The 20052-nt window shown below is 39.8% G+C and overlaps 2 protein-coding genes across 2 annotated transcripts; both read left to right on the top strand.

The window, feature by feature from the left end:
* Positions 1 to 2392: 2392 nt before the first annotated feature.
* LOC115525112 (olfactory receptor 145) lies at positions 2393 to 3340 on the top strand. The gene has a single exon (XM_030332089.1). The coding sequence runs from the start codon at positions 2393 to 2395 to the stop codon at positions 3338 to 3340; it is 948 nt and encodes a 315-aa protein (XP_030187949.1).
* A 15455-nt stretch (positions 3341 to 18795) lies between these two features.
* LOC115525113 (olfactory receptor 8B4) lies at positions 18796 to 19725 on the top strand. The gene has a single exon (XM_030332090.1). The coding sequence runs from the start codon at positions 18796 to 18798 to the stop codon at positions 19723 to 19725; it is 930 nt and encodes a 309-aa protein (XP_030187950.1).
* The last annotated feature ends 327 nt before the right edge of the window (positions 19726 to 20052 follow it).

Here is a 20052-nt window from a genome sequence, read left to right as displayed (position 1 = left end):
TGATAGTAGCCTGTTAGACTAATTGGTCTTCCTCAGCACATCTGATCATGTCATTCCCCTGATCATGCCATTCTTCTGTTCAAAATGTTCCATGGATTCACACTGCATACACATTTCTTGACATGGCATTTAAGTCTCTCCCTACTATAACCCTGGGGTGCTGTTCTAAGTTTGATGTCCAATTATGCCCTTTCCTTGTGCTCTGCATTGTACTCAGCCAAGTCAAAGAGCAGGTGGGCTTCTTTTAGAAAGGCTGGAAAACCCCTCCAACTGGAGAAGTTAGAGATTCAAGTTTGATTCCAGACTCCACCACCAACCAGCTGTGTGACTAGCTGGACCTCAGTTTTCCTGTCTGGGTGATGTAGGGTTGGAGGGCTAGATCAGTGAATCCCAAACCTGGCTAAACACCCCAATCACCAGGGACAGATTTAGAGGTAAAAACAGATCATAAAGTTCTACTTCTGGGATTTGAACTTATTATGTTTGCATTGGAGCAGCAGTAAATGCACTTTTAATATGCATAGGCTCATCTAACTCAACTGTTAGGACTAGATGGTTTTTAATATTGCTTCAAATCTGAGACCCCAAAAGTGTGAATTAGCTGTCACTGGGCTCAAGCAAGACACTGAGATACTGAGGCACAGTGGGATAACTTCTGTCATGAGGGAGAGTTAGAAAAAGACAAAGTAAGCAAAATAGGGACATAAACGTTGGTGGTTTGGTAGGAAGAAGGGAGTTCAAGCTACGAGGTCATCACAGTCAGTATGAGCTCACTGGGAGCCTCCTGAAAGAGAGCTGACAGGGTAGAGGGCAGGGGCCATCAAAAATTCCAACAATTTAGCAATTTTGGAAAAAATAGTTCTTAACTGATGGGGATTTTTCTTTACTGCTAAACTCCAATTCCAAGGGATTACAAGGAAAGTCTGTTTCTCCCTGAACTAGATATTATGGGATTTCTGTGATAAACTGAAATTTAAGTGGTGTATGGAATACCCTTCTCTGAACTTGAATAGCATTTTACTTTTACCTTTTCTGTATTTTATCATATCTTTTTCAGCATATTAAGTTCAGTGTATTCTATCTTATCTTTTCCAAGAGATTGTCAGACCCTTGAAGGCAAGAACCCTGCTTACATATTTTATTATCTCCCATAGGCAGATGTTAAACACAATTACTAAGAACACCAGATTTGGAGTAAGATGGACCTAGATTTATTACGGCCTTTTTAATTTAACATCTGGTGAATTACTGCACCTCTAAAACAGGAGTGATTAAAACCAGTTCATAGGATTTGGGGGAGAATTAGAAGGAAGTATTGTTTGTGAAATGATTTTGGATCCTGGACTGTTGGGGTCGGTACAGAAGTGCTAGGAATGTTTGGTATATATAATAAGTTCTCAATAAATGGTAAGTGATTATTTTTGCACAATGCTTTGCATTTTACTGAGTAGATGTTAATTGGATAAATGAATAATTTTTCTAAAAGCCCATTCAAATATTACCAAGGTACAAGCAAATATTCATTTTTTTAAAAAGTTAGTTTCTAGGGCTGTGATCCCGGGGGATCCTCTGACTTTCTACTTCTAATCAGGTCCCCAGATCTCTAAACTTAGAAAAACACTGCTCAGTCTCCTGTCACCAGCTGGCACTGATTATAGGTAAGGATCCTGTCTCCCTTCTACAAACTGGAAAATAGCCTTGGGGCAAAGCCTCCATGAAATATCACCTTCTTTAGCTCAGAACAAATTCTAAGGCCATCCAAATTCTGATCCTTCAAACAGGACAGGAGCTAAAATGGTCTGTGCTTTCTTCCTTTGTCTGTGCTAGCATTATAGCCATTTATCTGTCTGAACGATTGAGGATAAGAACGGGACTGAAAGGCACAATTGAGGCTCTGGGCTGAAGAAGGGTGAGTGACTGAATCTGGGCTGAACTTTTCCTAAGTCCCCAACCTCAGGTAGTAAAGGCTTTGGGGAAGGCCCTCTCCCATGGGTGACCATGGAGTGGAAACTCCAGGCACAGTGGGCTGGCTCCCACCTCTTAAGCGGACTCTCCTCAGGTATTGGCCCGAGGTTTTATAATCCTGAGCATAAGCTGGAGTTGGAAGGTCACAATAAATAGACCAAAGACCCAGAAGACTCCTGAGCTCATCCTTGAGACCCTTCTTCGCAGCAGCATCTGCCCTCACCATGGAGAAAGGTCCATCCTCCAGAGGGTACTCTAGTGGCAGACTCCTTAGGGGGCTGTGAGAACAGACACACAGGCATCCCGAAAGGCCTTTCTGCAAGTCCAAAATCTCTTTGTGTGGATCAGGTTTTCAAGAATGGGAGGAAGAAGGGGCCTCTGTCTCTGTCTCCCTTTCTAAGTGACTTTTTCCTCTTGTTTCCACAGAATGCCTTTAATGAGAATGGCAGCTGAGAACTCCTCTGTGACAGAATTTATCCTTGCAGGCTTAACCAACCAGCCCAGACTCCGGATGCCCCTCTTCTTCCTGTTTCTAGGTTTCTATGTGGTCACTGTGATGGGGAACCTGGGTCTGATAACCCTGATTGGGCTGAATTCTCACCTGCACACCCCCATGTACTTCTTCCTCTTCAACTTGTCCTTCATAGATTTTTGCTATTCCACTGTTATCACTCCCAAGATGCTGATGAGTTTTGTCTCCAAGAAGAACATCATCACCTATGCAGGGTGTATGACTCAGCTCTTCTTTTTTCTTTTCTTTGTTGTCTCTGAGTCCTTCATCCTGTCAGCAATGGCATATGACCGCTACATCGCCATCTGTAACCCACTGGTGTACACAGCCACCATGTCTCCTCAGGTCTGCTCGCTTCTTCTGTTGGGTGTCTATGTGATGGGGTTTGCTGGGGCCATGGCCCACACGACATGCATGGTGAGACTGACCTTCTGTGCCAACAATCTGGTTGACCACTACATGTGTGACATCCTTCCCCTTCTTGAGCGCTCTTGCACCAGCACCTATATAAATGAGCTGGTAGTTTTCGTTGTCGTGGGCATTGATATTGGCGTGCCCACAGTTACCATCTTCATTTCTTATGCCCTCATCCTCACCAGCATTCTCCATATTCGTTCCACTGAGGGCAGGTCCAAAGCCTTCAGCACATGCAGCTCTCACATAATTGCTGTTTCTCTTTTCTTTGGGTCAGGGGCATTTATGTACCTCAAACCCTCCTCTCTTTTACCTATGAATCAGGGGAAAGTGTCCTCCTTGTTCTATACCACCGTTGTGCCCATGCTCAACCCGCTAATCTATAGCTTAAGAAATAAAGACATCAAAGTTGCTCTGAAGAAATCATTGAGCAAAAAGACATTCTCTTGAGAAAGGGACAATACTTAGGAAAGCAGTTTTTTTTTTTTCTTTCCTTATATAATTCAGGTTCCATTGGTTACATAGAGGAAACTTTAAATCTTTCTCGAAGTTTATCCTCCCCATTTTATTTATCCTTAAAGCTATAAGGTACTCAATATTTAGAGGATCTTAAGAATCACTTAATTCAGTTCGCTTATATTTCTGAGGATAGGTCAAGGTTTATGTACCTTCTCCAAGGTCATTCAGTTACTCAGCAGCAGAACTGTGACTAGGATGTAGGCTCTTGATTTCTAATTCTAGTGGCCTTCCACTATGGCTCACTTTCTTCCTCTATCAGCCCTGGAAGATTTCGTTTCAAATGTGAACTGATCTAGGATGTTAAGATCCAGTTCTATCTACAGAAATTTCATGCAACTTTTCAAGGGCTAATTTTAAATACCACATTTTTGCAGAGAAGGTAGGAGGTACAAAACTTTGTTGAGATGGTCTTGGCTAAATGACCAAATTCTTCAAGAATTTTGCAGAGTACATGGTGGGGAGTATGCTAGGACCCAGAGAGCAGCAAGCATGGTAACTCCTCAGACAGTACTGTGGAGCTTCAGGGACTTGGACTTGAAAGGATTTGGTCATGCTGGCTGGAAGACCTTATAGAAAGTATCAAAGTTATGAAGTACAGATTTGAGGAATTTTTCCCACACAGCCATTTCCTTGTTTTCAAATTGTGCTTTTAACACTTGGGTGGAGAAGTCTGAAGCTCACAGTGGTCAGCTAAAAATCTGGAGAATATTTCAGAACCATAGAGAAGACTTTGTGTTACAAGCCAGTAATTAGGTTAGCACCACACAGCTGCCGGTCAGCAGAAGAAATGATGACTGACTGTTATGGTAATGTATATGACAGAGACTATGTGAGGTATTCTCTCTGTGCCTCTCTAGATCAACTTTCTGCCTCTGTGTACCTTGCTCCAAGTCCTGGGAGGCATTCCCTAATGGATCTTGTCAATGGGCTCCATGGCCATCTGGTTTCTGGTTGGGTTAAGCCAATGGCGGCATCAGCAGAGAAAACCAGAGAAAAAGAGGAGCATGATACTATGATATTTATTTCCCTGACTTTCTTCCAGGGGGCTATAGTCACTGAATGCCTATTTCCTCTTTTGTCTCTTCACTCAAAGGGGTGGTAGTGTTGCTTCTACTAGCCTCTACAATCCTTTTGGGGTTTCTCTCAACCACTCTTTTGCCTGTACCCATGCAAATAGTGCCCTTGTTATGTTTTTCAATTACTTTGTTTCAGGGGATCATCTGTTTTCTGCTGGGACTCTGACACACCTTCCAGCAAAGGGTGAAAGGATTATACAGTTTAGGTTTGCAAATCCACAGCCTAATGGTACTGTGTAAAGGGAGGTAGAGTTGCTTTTTGGTTTAAAAGGAAAACGTAAGTAGTAAATATTTCTTTGAGAAGCAACGATATGTGAAATGCTCTGAAAATACTTTTGATTTATGAGATTCTTTTTAGGAAAATTCTCTTCTATTTGTAAAAATGAAGTCTGGATGGATATAGAGTTGTATCATTAGGGAAGGTACAGATCACTAAGAGTGAGTTCAAAAGAATGACTGTGGTGGAATCAGGGAACTGTGTTTAGATGGCACGGAACAGAGAACCATGACAGAATTGGAATGACTGGGACAGGGGAGACGAGAAGAACAGCATAAAGTCTCTGAAAAAGCAAACTAAGGAGTTGGGGGGTAGAATAAAATCTGAACCCTCGCTTTTACTCAGCAGTTCTGTGACCTCACACGAGTTAGTTGATGTCTCTTTCTTTAAAAAAAAATTTTTTTAACGTTTATTCATTTTTGAGAGACAGAGGCAGAGCATGAGCAGGGAAGGGGCAGAGAGAGGGAGACACAGAATCCGAGGCAGGCTCCAGGCTCCGAGCTGTCAGCACAGAGCCCGACACGGGGCTCGAACTCACAAACTGCAAAATCATGACCTGAGCCGACGTCAGTCGCTCAACGGAGTGAGCCACCCAGGCGCCCCTGATGTCTCTTCCTTTTTAAAACAGTTTCCGCAGGATTGTTAAGAGAATTAATTATTTCTTTCTCCATTTCTCTATTCTTTCCACATCCCATTTACAATATGTATTTATTTGTATGTTGACTGGGCAGTACATATCCATGGTATTTATAATTATTACCAAAAAATGATCAGTGAAAGGAAGTCTCCCTTTACTCTACTTTTCTTGTCCTTCTGTATCCTCCCCAGGCTCTGTCACTGTTGCTTGTTGGTTGTATGTTTTAAGAGAGTCTTTCTATGCACAGTGCCTGTGTTAGCCAAGATGCAACAGGGAGTTACTCAGATCAGAGGGCTGAAAGCTATCAGCAGAAGGGAGGAGGGGGAAGGGACAAAAGCAGGGAAGGAATATGCTTTGTTTTGCAGAACTAGCAGTTCCTGACAAGGAAAGGCCAGGCTAGGTGTTTCCCCTGGTAGCCCCTTGCCTGGGCCACTCTGAGCTGGTCTGGAGCTGAGGACCTGTGCAGGAGCCCCCAAGTTGTCCTGAAGTTACCTTTAACTCATTATAATACTAAGATCTCCTCTTATGGGCAGTTTTCCACCCTATTTTAAACATACAATGTATTCATTAGCATGTTGACACGCCAGACATGTGCAGTTGAACCAAAGAGCCCAAGTAATAGAGATTATATTAAGTTCCTTATTGTATATGCAAGCTACCTGCCCCTAATATACTGAATAAAAGCTTCCTGTACTAGCCCCACAGGGAGACAGTGCTTTGAGACCTATCTTCCTCTCTCCTTACTTGTGACAAGTAGTACAAAGTTCTTTGCTTTCAGCCCTTTCTTGAGTTTTGTTCAATTCAGTGCACACCAAGTGGCAAGCCTCTTGAGTTCAGTTACACCTGCACATACATACACACAATCTTTTCCTTGTTTTCAAAGTCTATGAGCAGTTCCTTTAAAATGTAACTACCAATGAAAAGGGGGAGAAGGGGCTGTTATTAGATAAATAAATGAATAAAAAAGCAGAAAAGGAATCTATGAAGGGTTGTGGGTACCCAAAAAGAGGCAGAGAGAAAAGCATAATGTGAAAGCAAGGGAATGTCAGCTCTGGTTATGTAAGTATGTGCCCCAAGACACAGCTCACAGAATTTGGTTTTTCTGTTCTCTTTCTTCCAACTTGATTTTTATGATTGCAAAATTCTAATATATGGGGGTATATCTCATTAACAGCTTTCTACTACTGTATATTATTTTGTTTTTCCAAATTACCAATAATGCTTAGCACACTTATTCAATGACTCTTTGAGTTTTCCCTAATGAGGATACATATTTTAGATTGGGAATTATTGAATGACATGAGATTTTGAATATGATTTCAAAATTCCTTCTTGAAAGTTTATCTCAATTCACACTCTTACTAGCAGTATAAACAAACTCAGACTGTCTACTCTTGGCCAGATTCTGTACTAGTAAGGGTGCCACTCATAAAAACTGATTGCCTTTAATTTTGATAGTGCTGGGGTTGTGTTACTGTCTTCTCCTTTTATTCCTGTCTACTTCATAAACTACTTGTGGTGTCTGAATGGATAAGGAAAAGAAAAGAAAAGAAAAGAAAAGAAAAGAAAGAAAAGAAGGAGAATTGAGACTGCTTTCTTCTGCCTTTTTTTTTTTTCCTTACATACTCCCTATAGGGGAGGGAAATAATTTTCCCTCTACCCTTCTAGATTCTTGGCTGACTCCCCTGTGATAAAAGACTGATTAACAGGAGAAAAACAAACAGAACTTTAATAACATGTATACCTCCTGTATACATGGGAGATACTCAGGAAGAATGTCCCAAGCCACGACCTTAAATACCATTTCCAGCTAAAGACAAAAGAGGATGCTGTTGGGGAGGGTCGTCAGTTATGAAAGGTTATCAGATAAAGCACCATAAATGAAGGCATGGTTGTTATGCAGATTTAAGTTGCTGCTAGATAATGGTTTCTAGAGATTTAGTCATCCCCCTCTTCTTGGTACAGAGGGAGAGACACTCTTACACATAGAGATTTCCCTTATAAATATTAATTTCCCTCACAAAAGGGCTACTTCTACTTGGTTTTCAGAGCTTCTTCTATGCCTTTGTTTTCTTAAAATTAATCAGATCAAGATAACCCTTATGCCAAAGATAAATATTTTGGGGTAGCAAATTCTACTCTACTTCATCCCTTTATTTTTTAAATGGCTTTTCCTTGGCTTCATCATAACTCAGTAATCTTTTTGTGAGCCAAGGAAGGGAAGATACTCTGGAGTTTTACTTTTGTGATGATCTATTGTGAGATGACTTTCTGGAATAGCTTTCTGTCACCTCTCTGCTGGTTTCAATGTCTCTTCTCTGTGTTCTCAGAGCATACTGTACTTAACCTATTAAGTGTTGGTCAAAGTGTAGGGCCACTGATTTACTTTTCTGTATACATATCCACTACAAATTAGACTGTAAGTTTTGTGTGAGGGGAGTTCCTGGTGTCCGTTTTGATTAATAACCCACACCTAGTGGCTATAGCAGAACCAGGCTCTATTTTAGATTTGTAAGCCCCAACTTTCCACTCCTTTTTATGGTCAAGTATAGTGTTGTCAATATAAAATGATTAACTTAAGCAAACTCTAAATCACTATCAATTGAACACTGGCTCTGAAAGAAATTTTATAAAATACCAACAATTATGTATTCATTCTGTACTCTCCATTTTCACTCATATCCCACAGACAACACACTGAAGAAAAACTTATACAATGAAAAAAAATTATTCATGTAAGAAGCTCCCATTTTCCCCAGAATATCAGATTAAGCCAGCAAGATTGTGTTCAAAAGAAAAATTAGTATATTGCTATTTTTCTTTTTAATGTTTATTTTTGGGGGGGGAGGGGCAGAGAGAGGGAGACACAGAATCCAACAGAGGCTCCAGGCTCTGAGCTGTCAGCACAGCTGACATGAGATCATGTCCTGAGCCTAGGTCCATGCTTAACTGACTGAGCCACCCAGGCGCCCCCCAAAGATAAACTAGAAAAAGTCACCAAGACCATAGACTGATTCTTCCTTGTTGACCTTGCAGGGCACAATACTGTTTTCTCAGAGCAAATCTTCCTTTCTTTACTGTCACAAATGAATATATTCTATAACCTGTCAGATTGTTTCTGGGAACATTTGATGATATAGTTTTTGGAACTTTGCAATTTCCTAGTAGTTTTATTGAGGAAAATTACTACTTTTCCCTTTATAATGAAAACAAAGTTGTGGGAAGATATTTTGAGACTATGAAATGTCTTGTTCCTTTTCAATTTTTCACACTCTAGTTTTAGCATCCATTGATAATTCTTGCCTGAATCAATACTACTCTGATGGTTGAAAAGTAGAGATTTTTTAACTCCATCAGTCCTTCATTTGCTAGTTGGTACTTTGTCAGGAAGAACGTTTCCTTCTGTATTTATTTATCTATTCACTCATTCATCTAGTTATTCATTCATATTATTGTGGACTCATGCTTTCTAATTTTATGTAATGGATTATGATTCATTATTGTCATTGCTTACATTGATGCTCAATTTGTCCCTGATTTGTCCAGTGGGAGCCTCTTCATGCAAGTTCCTATGTTCTTTTAATATCTCTCTATTAGATTTTGAGCACTTTGTTGCTTTACAGAAAAACAATATGTTTCAGGCTTATTTTGTAACTTCCCTGCCCCAGCACTGGTTCTATTTAGAGACAAATGGTGTTTAAAACCAAAATATGAATGGTAGGTGGAATGAGCTGTATTTAATGTAATTCTGCAAGTAGGTATTTAATGGGAGAATATTCGTGTTTATAAAATATTAATTTATATGTTTTTTTCCTTGAGGATACCTGTCTGTGTACAAGTGATAGACCTGGTTCTCTGTGAATAAGCCATTGCTCCATGTCCCAAAGTCAGTGATTCCTGAGTGTCATCTGTGGTCCCCTTCTCACCATTTTTTACTAACTCACATGACAATCTCTTTAGGTTCCCATCAGTGACTGGTGAGACCACATGAAAGGAAGAAATAGGCCTGGAGTGGGAGGGAAAAAAGTCCTAAGACTCTTGTCCACACAATTTGGTTTTGATACCATTCAGTCTAGCTTCCTTAAAGCTAGGACTCCTAGTCCCATTTGCTTCCTTCCTTCATATTGTATCTTGCTTGCAGTGACTACGCACCCCCTACTTTTATCCTAACTTTCCAGACTTCCATGACTTGAGAATGAAGGTGGACAAGAGTTCCACATTCAAGGGACTCATGTTTTTCAAACCCCAATATGACATTTTGGAAACTTTATGCCCTTGGACTGTACATACAAGTTCTCGCGTAATCTTCTCTACAAGTTAAGGAGCTTGCTTAAGATTGTACAGATAGTAGGTGGTGGAGTAAAGAATTGAATTTAGACTGTCTCATTCTAGAGCCTATACTCTTACACTTGCTGCCTTCCAGAGGCTCAATCTGTGTGCCTAAGAAATAGCACATATGATGCACATATATTCATTTTGTGCAATGTCCAAGTTCCTGCTGCCTTTGAGCTGAGAAAGTTTATATATTCACTCTCATTTGGAAACAATGTGCCTAAAAGGTATGTCAAGAGGAAGACCGTAAAGATTTTTCTCTTCATTTAATGCACTAAACTAGTAGGGTCAGTAATATAAACTTATGTGGGACCTGCTGAAATACTGTAACAGGGACTGGGCAGTAATACATGTAGAAAATGTTTATTTGAGGTTGTATTTCAAACCTCAACCTGGTGATCTAACACATGCAGAGAACATAATGCCTGGCAGATATAGAAAGTGCTAAATAAATGTTGAACGAATCCTTAGTGAGACCTTAAAATACTAAATTAGTGTTTTGTTTTTAATATAATTTTTAAAAATATTTTTTCTTATATTTGCAAAAGTAATGCTCAAGTATTATGGGAATATATAAAAGAGATAAGCAAAAGATAAAAAAAAATCCATGATCCTACAACCTAGAGATAACTACTCTTAGGATTTTGGTGTATATTTTTTCAGAATATTTTTCTGTGTGGGTAGTTGTGGTGACTTAGACCATTTTGCAAAAACTATACACACACACACACACACACACACACACTATACTATAGTATAGCTTTTTTTGCAAAAACTATGTGTGTGTGTGTATATATATATAGACACAAATGTGATCATATTAAGTACAATTTTGTAACTTTACTTTTCATTCTGTAACACACTGTAAACAGCTTTCCATGTGATTAAATTTTTATCAAAATCATGATTTTCAATGACTATATTCATTGCATTTAAAGCTAAAAGATCAGTGGAATGATGCAAAATGTTGCTATTTTCTGCACAGAAAGACATTGTTTTCTTTTTTCCAAAGAGTTTTTTTTTTAACTGTGATATGTTCATCTGATGACCTCAAATTCCTTCTCTAAATTCTAAGAGTAGCTTTGTCTTTGATTTATTCTTAGTGTCAATTCTGCATATTCCTCCCACTACATTAGTTCAGTTTTCCTGGTCTCCATCCTTCTTATCTTTTACCAAAAGTCAAAGGCAAGTCTAGAGATTCTAGCCTTATTTACGCTTCACGTTTCTCTTTCCCTAGTAAAGAAGACTCTATATCCCAGGCAGGTAGTTAAAGAAGCAACCCTTTCTCTTCCCCCTTATCCTACCCACTCTAACCCAAAGGAAAGGAACAATTTATAGGACTCATGAGAAATTGGGAGAATGAACTTATGTGGCTCAGTGTGGCCTAGCCACCTTCTTATAGCCCCTTGCCCCATTTCTGATTAGGACAGGCACATTCTCAAGATCCCCAATCATCTCTTTCATTTGTAACCCTTGTCCTTTATTGGAGAATACCAACTGTTGACCAGCTTGGTTTAGACCTATATTCATTAATTTAGTCTGTGATGGGCCATGAAGGAATTATAAAGTCCTATTGTATATCCAGGGGTCTTTCAATCAACTTTATCAGCAATAAAACTGGAAATTGTTTTTTTGGTCTGACATCTGTGTCTAATTTCAGAAATGGAAGAGAGATATGATTTATTATTATTACCCCTAACCCTTCTCAACTATTTCCTACCCCTCCCTGCCATGTATACAATAATTCAAGTCTCACTATCATTTGCCATTCCCCAAATTTACACTGCTTTTTCCCCCTCTAATGGCCTTTTAATTTCCTTTTGTGACTCCCTTTGCTCAGAATGTCCTCCTGATTTTCTCTGCTGGTAACCTTCTACTTATATTCAAGCCTAATAGCAATGCATTTCTAAAACCATATCATAAAATAGATTGCATATTTCCATAGTAACAATGTAATAATTGGAGACCATTTCTGAATAAAGATCTAGCACAAAATAACCTGTTGGGGAGTTCTATTTTTTTTCAAAATTTTTTGAGGAACCTCAATACTGTTTTCCAGCGTGGCTATACCAGTTTGCATTTCCATCAGCAGTGCAAAAGTGTTCCCCTTTCTCCACATCCTTGCCAACATCTGTTGTTGCCTGAGTTGGTAATTTTAGCCATTCTGACTGGTGCCAGGTTGTATCTCATTGTGGTTTTGATTTGTACAAAATAACCTGTTAGAAAAAATCAAAGATATACTTTCTAGAATACTCTATAATGATTTTTTGGAGGAAAATGATTTCCCAAGTTTTAAAAAGTGTACAAAAAGCTATTCCATGTATTGATTTTATACAAAATATCAAAGGCAATACAGTGAAGATAGAGTCCACAAAAAACAGAACCCTATCATGACATTGCCCAATTTAAACAAACGCTAGTTATTTAATCATTAATAAAAATAGTTATTGTGCCATAAGCTGCCTTAGATGTTAAATATAATCCTCTTTATTATTATTATTATTTTTTTTTTTGCTAAGGCCTGTATTGCATTAAAAAAGAGTCATCGAGGGGCGCCTGGGTGGCGCAGTCGGTTAAGCGTCCGACTTCAGCCAGGTCACGATCTCGCGGTCCAGGAGTTCGAGCCCCGCGTCGGGCTCTGGGCTGATGGCTCAGAGCCTGGAGCCTGTTTCCGATTCTGTGTCTCCCTCTCTCTCTGCCCCTCCCCCGTTCATGCTCTGTCTCTCTCTGTCCCAAAAATAAATAAACGTTGAAAAAAAAAATTAAAAAAAAAAAAAGAGTCATCGAAGAATTGAAAGTTTTAAAAACTTTGCATAGGAGTATGAAGAATAATCTGTGGAATCAGAAATACTTGTTCATTTATCCTCCAAACCACATCCAAACATTTCCATGAAAGGGAAAAAATCATTCAAAACAGAGCAAAACTTTGAGGGAGAGTTTGTTACATCCCTCTAAGAAGGTGATTTTTGCAGATGTGTCCGCCTTCATCCCAGGGATAAATTTGTCCCACAGCCTGAATGCTTTCTCTGTCTCCACTCCCTGTGTACAGCCCCATGAATCTCCAGTCCTTATTATACAAGCCAGAGTTGTTGACTGCAAACAGCAGAAGTTATTCTGGTTAGCTTTGGCAAAAGAGGGAGTTAATTGGCAAGAAATTGGGGGTAATTAACAGACTCTTAGAGAAGGCTGGGGAACCAGCTTCTGAAGCTAGTCAGGATGTAGGAGAAGCCAGGTGGTGGAACCACAGCCAAGCTGTACTGCAGAACCATCTGGTTAGGCTGCACTGGGTATCACCAATACCTAATACTTGTTATCAATTGGTAGTTTTTCTGTCTTTGTCTTTGACAAAATGAAATATAAATTGTTCCTCTTTCTTGTGTCACTTATTCCAGACTCAGAGTCCTGCATGGGAACATCTGACTGGCTGAGCTCAGTCTTTTGTTCTTTGGGGAAGTTTCACAGAAGGAGGCTGAGTTTGGCTTCAACCAAGGGTCACACAAGGGCAGATTCCCAAATATGGAAGGAGTACCAATGCTGCACAGTCAATATTTCTACCTAGTTATGTATAAGCATCTGTTTATTCTAGGTATCTAGGTATATATCTAGATTACATATTTAAAGGGCAGGGATTGTGTCCGTTTTGATGGTTGCTCTTTATTCTCAGAGCAAAACACAGGCCCAAGAAGGTAGCAAATGCTCTCTATCTGTCTATTGGACCTTCACTATTTTTACATTTCTTAAGTTACATTTCTAACTCATAGTCTTTTCCCCCCACCCCCCAGGCTGATGCCAACTTTGGATAATTTCTTTAGATCTACCCTCCAATTTACCCATTATCTCTTCACCTGTGTTTAAGAGGCTGTCTAACATATTTATACAGTTCCTCATTTCAACTACCAGGTTGATTTCTTTAAATCAACTACCAGGTTCATTTCTACAAGCTCTATTTGATTATTTTAAAAACCTGCCTTGTCAATTTTTATGGGGCCTTCATTACACTTCCAATTTGCTCCCCCCCCCACCCTTTGAACACATTAAATAAATTATTTTGTATTCTGTCCCTGATAAGCCTAATGATTTTGCAGGTCTGGTTCTATAGCTTGTGGTTTATCATTTAATGATGATTCTCATTTCTGGTGGCTTATTTTGTGTTTGTTTAGTGCTTTTCATTAAGAGCTCATGATCCCTGGATAGTTATCTGGGGAAATTCTTTGATATCTGGAGCTAACTTGTATTTTCCAGAGATGATTTTTTTTTGTTATATATGTAATATGATTTTTAAAATTTATTTATTTATTTATTTATTTATTTATTTATTTATCTATCTATCTGTCTATCCATCCATCCATCCATCCATCCACCCATCCATTTGCCTGAAACACAGAGGTTGCTAGAAATTCTCAGAGGATATTTTATCTCTTTCTCTTCCCTAGAGCCGAGGCCAAGTCAGACACATATCTTTGCCTTCTTCCTATGCGGGCTTTTTTTTAATTCATCTAATTTAGCCATGGAAGATGTTTCTTTTTGGGGACCCAGTATTATGAGTCAATAATGGTTCCAAACTCTCAGGCTTCCAGGATTCAGTCATAAAAGGATTTATCCCAGGATTTATCTCTTGGGTCCTGCATAGGCAACTCAATTAACACCCAACTCTGGGCCATAGGAAATCTACTAGTTCCCCAAGGGCAAACTCCAGGTCCAGTGCTTGTGTGCCCCTTGGATACAGATCTTTTCTCTTTTGCTCTCACAGGAATTCACTTAGTTCCTGCCACATCAAACATTAACAGGTAGAGGATTTTTATATTTTACTCAGAATTCTTAGTTTTGTTCTATCCGGGAAGATTTTTCTGAGTATAAAATTTGCAAGAGTGCTGGAAATAGCTGGCCTTAATAAATAGTTATTGGATGATGAATCAATGAGTAAGTTGATTCTACTCTAATAAATAGAGATCATGCCCATTCTTCCATTGCTGGGCCATTGCCATACATCTGTCAAACTGTTATTCAAGAGAGAGAAATGTAGCGGATATGAAATTATGTGTACTAAAAGCAAATAACTATTTTCTTCATAAAAATAAGCCTAAAAACATCTAACTACAGAACTGAAAGGAGATTTTCTGAGTAAGGGGGAATTGGATCAAGTAGTTCAAACTTGTACTAAAAATTCCTCTGGCCATTTCCCTTGAGTATTTTCCCCTGATGTCTACCAACTAGCATGCAGGTCCTAGAGGGCTTCTGTGCCCTTAATATTGGATAAATGGCCATAAACTTGCTGTCCTGTGCTATGTCTTGAGGAAAGGCCAGAGGGTTCCAATATGACTGTCCTGAAGTCTAGAAGATGACAAAAGAGAAACAGGAGTGGAAAGAGAGGGAGGGAAGGAGGGAGGGAGGGGGAGAGAGACAGAGAGAGAGAGAGAGAGAGAGAGAGAGACAGAGAGAGACAGAGAGAGAGGTAAAAGCTGTACCCTGTTAGGACTGAATCTTGGAAGCCACGTAGTAGCACTGCTTCTGCCATGCTCTTTTGGAAAAATCCTAAGTCCTTGCCTAGATGCAAGTGTAGGGAACATAAATCCCATCTCTTTATTTGAGGAATGTCAGTCCTATTGTACCAAGAACATGTGGGATGCAAGGTGTGTGTGTGTGTGTGTGTGTGTGTGTGTGTGTGTGTGTGTGTATGTGTGTGCGCGCGGCGTGCGCGCGCGCGCGCATGCGCACTGGCATGGCCATCTTTGGAAAAAACAAAAACATCTTCCATATACATGTATACTGTACAGTTGTTGTAAATATTATGTTACATTAGAAAACATCCAGCATAATGTCAGGTACTCTGTAGTTGCACTATATGCATCAATTCTTTTACCTCTTGATTCCCTCCCTTTATATAAGAAATAAAGGGAGTTTTATCTTAAGAGATACAAGATGGATAAAAAATATAAAATGATGGTCCTTTTGCATGTGCCACCATACTGAGTTGTCAGGTCAGTAAATTCCCATTTTACAAGTTAGGGAATTATGGATCAAAAGTGCTTAGTAAATTTAGTGTTAAAGTAGCTTGGCAGGATGATTTGCTAAAATATTAATTTGTTTTTGTTCTCCATTTATGTTTTAAGTCAACGTTTAATTTCAAGTGTAGCAAGGATACAGCTTGATGAATTTTTACCAACTGAACACATCCATGTAACCAGTATCCCTATGAAAAACAGAACACTGTCAGCAACCCTGAGACATCCTTCATATATATATCCCTCTCCAGTCACTAGGCTGGAGACCAAGCATGAATAACTGCTATCTGACTTCTAACACCACAGAGTGATTTTCTTAGTTTTGAAATTCATATACATGAAATCATAAAGTATGCACTCTTTTGTGCTTGGCTTCTTCTGTTTCATAATAGGTTTGTGACCTTTATCTATGCTATTAGCTTTCATGGCTATATGGAATTCTATTTTATTAATACCAATTTATTACCCAGTCTACAGTTGATTGACATATGGGTTGTTTTCAGTTCTTGATTATTATGTATAATAGTGTTATGAAAATTCTTGACATGTCTTTGGGTAAACATGTATACTTATTTTTATGGGGTATGGACCTAGCAGTTGAATTGATGGGTCAAAATGTATGTCTATGTCCAAATTTGTTAAATATTACTAATCAATTTATTGTACTATATGCCATGATATTCAACAATGTTGTTCCATTGTACCAATGGTTACAAGGTAAAATTATACTAATGTTTATTCCTTCAACCAATGTGATTCTTTTCCCTCTTATTTCCCTTCCACCTATTTTAGGCAGGTAGTTCAGGTTTGTATTTCTCTGCTTTGGAGATTTTGGTTAGGTATAAATCAGAAACAGCTTGCAGCAAGTGTTCTTCCTATTTTTGAACCTGAGTCTATTGAGATACAGTATTGGTTGGTCAGAAGGAGTAAGTTCAGTTAAGGAGAACTTTCAGGGCAAGAAGGGTGAAAGACAGATACTTCCTTAGCCAGAATGGGGATGGAGGTCAATAGGTCTAAGAGACAGTAGGGGCCAGAGGACCTGAACAGCTGCTTATACTCTTTTTAGTAGGGTGACCATATAATTTCCTCTCCAAATCCAGACACTTTTGAGAGTGAGAGAGTATGCTATTAATAATTATACAGGGATAATAGATGTAAATCAGAACTATTCCAGGAAAACTGGGATTATTTTAGGCAGCCTCAGTTAACTTACAAATGCAGTTGCTTACATGCCTTTGAATGTTTCTTAGAATATTCATGTAGCAGATCATATGGAAAGCAGCTTTGTCATCTGGAGAATGACAGGACTAAAACAGGTACATCTCCTGTTACATCCCGGCCTTCACACATCTATAGAGTAACTTTATGCAGGTGTGTGTGTGCTTCCTTGCATATGTGTTGGTATATTTTAATCTCCTTATATATAGCAAAGGCCTGCCTGTGGCCCTTAATAGAGCTGAGGGTAGGTGGTGTTTGTGGTGGTGGTGGTGTGGTGTCTCCACTGTTCTGAACAGCTCAGGCTCTTAGAAACATTTTGTCTGAGGTGTTCTCTGTAGCATCTACAATTCTGATCTAAAAATGTTTGGTCCTATTAGCAAAACTCCTGCTGAAGATCTGGAAATGGTGGCTAAAATAAGTTTGAGGTCATTTTCCTTTATTTATTTATTTATTTATTTGTTTGTTTGTTTGTTTACTGTTTATTTTTGAGAGAGAGAGAGAGGAAGAGACAGAGTGTGAGTGGGGGAGGGGCAGAGAGAAAGAGAGAAACACAGAATCTGAAATAGTCTCCAGGCTCTGAGCTGTCAGCACAGAGCCTAATGTGGGGCTCGAACTCACAAACCATGAGATCATGACCTGAGCTGAAGTCAGATGCTAAACTCACCGAGCCACCCAGGTGTCCCAAGGCCATTTTTCTTTAAAGTCAACCTTAAGTACCAAGAGTTAAGGAAGGAGAGGAAAAATGAGTCCCCACATTCAGCATGAATGGTATGAAATCCCTGGGGTAATGGGGAAATTTGAGTAGAACAACTGAGTCCCAAGATGCCAGGTAAGCAGCATTATCCAGGTTGTCAACAAAGACAGTGCAAGTCCTTCCTCATAGACAAGTCTCTGAGAAATTCCCAGGGAAATTGTCTGTAAGCAGGCCCCTGAGATCATCAAGTAGCATAAACTTCTCTGTGATATGCCAGCTGGGGTTCTGGTAAAAATGAGAGTTGCTATTTTTTTTTTGCTCCTGAAGTTGATGTAGACCATCTGGGAAAATCCACAAACAGAAATCTTAGTCTATTCCCAGAGCACCTTGGTGACTGGGGTCTGTAAAAGGTCTGATTCTCAACACTAGGGGAATAAGAAGAGTACACTTGAGGCTGCCTCCCTTATGCATAAACATCATTTTCTCCTTTGGGCTAATGGAAAAAAGGCTGCATAAAGCCCAGCACTGAGTGAGGCCAGGGAGAAGGAAGGTGAATGTCTGAATCCCATGTTTCCTTATAGTTTTCTTTTAAACCCGCATCCAAGAGGTCTAGGGTATATTGGTCTCTTCTCTGCTCTCAACACTGACTTTGATGTGAGATGGAGTGGAGGGCTTAGAGGAAGAGAATAGGGTGTGCAGAGACAGTAGGGGACACTATTGGCTTTCTCTATAGGGGAGGGAGGCAGAGAATGGGTGGAGACAGTGAGTCACATGAGAGCCTGTCTCTCAGAGCCTGAGGCAGTAGGCTCAGGTTGTACTCCTGGCTCTTGTGATGTCCTTCTGTTAGTCCTTGGGCAGCAAATGCAGGAATTCTGTCTCCTCATCTCTCAAGAAGGGACAGAATTCTTGTGCCCAAGAACACACTCTAGCCCAGGGGAGCTCAGATATAGTCACAGGCATGTTGTCAATGGCTTGGCTGGGGGTGGGGGGCGGGGGGCGGTGCATAGATGAGAGAAGAAAGTAAAGTAAAAAGGAAGGACATCAATGCACTGGCTCATCTTCTAGAGCCTTCTTCCATCGGCTATGCTTATATCTATTATCAATCTATGTGTTTTATTGTTTGTTTCCACAGACAGCTCCCTGGAAGAGAATGAGTCTGAGAAACAGCTCCTCAGTGACTGAGTTTATCCTAGTGGGATTATCAGAACAACCAGAGCTCCAGCTTCCCCTCTTCGTCCTGTTCTTAGGGATCTATGTGTTTACTGTGGTGGGCAACTTGGGCTTGATTACCTTAATTGGGCTAAATTCTAGCCTTCACACTCCCATGTACTTTTTTCTCTTCAACTTGTCTTTTATAGATCTCTGTTATTCCTGTGTATTTACCCCCAAAATGCTGAATGATTTTCTGTCAGAAAATGTCATCTCTTACGTGGGATGCATGACTCAACTTTTTTTCTTCTGTTTCTTTGTCAATTCTGAGTGCTATGTGTTGGTATCAATGGCCTATGATCGCTATGTGGCTATCTGCAAGCCTCTGCTGTACACGGTCACCATGTCCCCTCAGGTCTGTTCTCTGCTCATGTTTGGTTCATATGTGATAGGGTTCGCTGGAGCCATGGCCCACACTGGGAGCATATGGAGACTGACTTTCTGTGATTCCAACATCATCCACCATTATCTGTGTGAAGTTCTTCCTCTCCTGCAGCTCTCCTGCACCAGCACCCATGTCAATGAGCTAGTGTTTTTTATTGTTGTGGGAGTGGTCATCACAATATCCAGTATTAGCATCTTCATTTCTTATGCCTTGATTCTCTCTAATATCCTCCATATTCCTTCTGCTGAGGGTAGATCCAAAGCCATCAGCACATGTGGCTCCCACATAATTGCTGTTGCTTTGTTTTTTGGGTCAGGGGCATTCACCTATTTAACAAGCTCTTTTCCTGCATCTATGGACCAGAGTAAATTTGCCTCAGTCTTTTACACCAATGTGGTTCCCATGCTTAATCCTTTGATCTACAGTTTGAGGAATAAGGATGTGAAACTTGCGCTGGGTAAAACCCTGAGAACAGTGCTCTCCTGATGGTTCTGTTTGTATAAATTAATTACTGGTAAGCATCATACTTAAGTATCTTTTTATTTACAGGTGCAGAACTTTTCTTCTTTTTTCTCAACTAGGTCTTCTTTCCAGTTAACCACAAGTCTCTTGCTTATACACTTCTTGAAGATTATGCTATTTTGTAAGATTTACATTGGTTCATTGCATGCAATTTAGCATCTATTAAGTGTCTACTGTTTACTAGACTCTATACGGGGCCCAAGAGATAGATGAATAAGATGTGGCCCCATGCCTTCCATTCTTTTCTTGGTAGGCTAAATGGATTTTCCAAACAACATTTCTGGCTGGGGG

The sequence above is a fragment of the Lynx canadensis genome, chromosome D1 (assembly GCF_007474595.2).
Source record: "Lynx canadensis isolate LIC74 chromosome D1, mLynCan4.pri.v2, whole genome shotgun sequence".
In the NCBI taxonomy this organism is placed as follows: domain Eukaryota; kingdom Metazoa; phylum Chordata; class Mammalia; order Carnivora; family Felidae; genus Lynx; species Lynx canadensis.
Note: the sequence above shows the minus strand (reverse complement) of the source record. Positions and strands in the feature narration are given on the sequence as shown.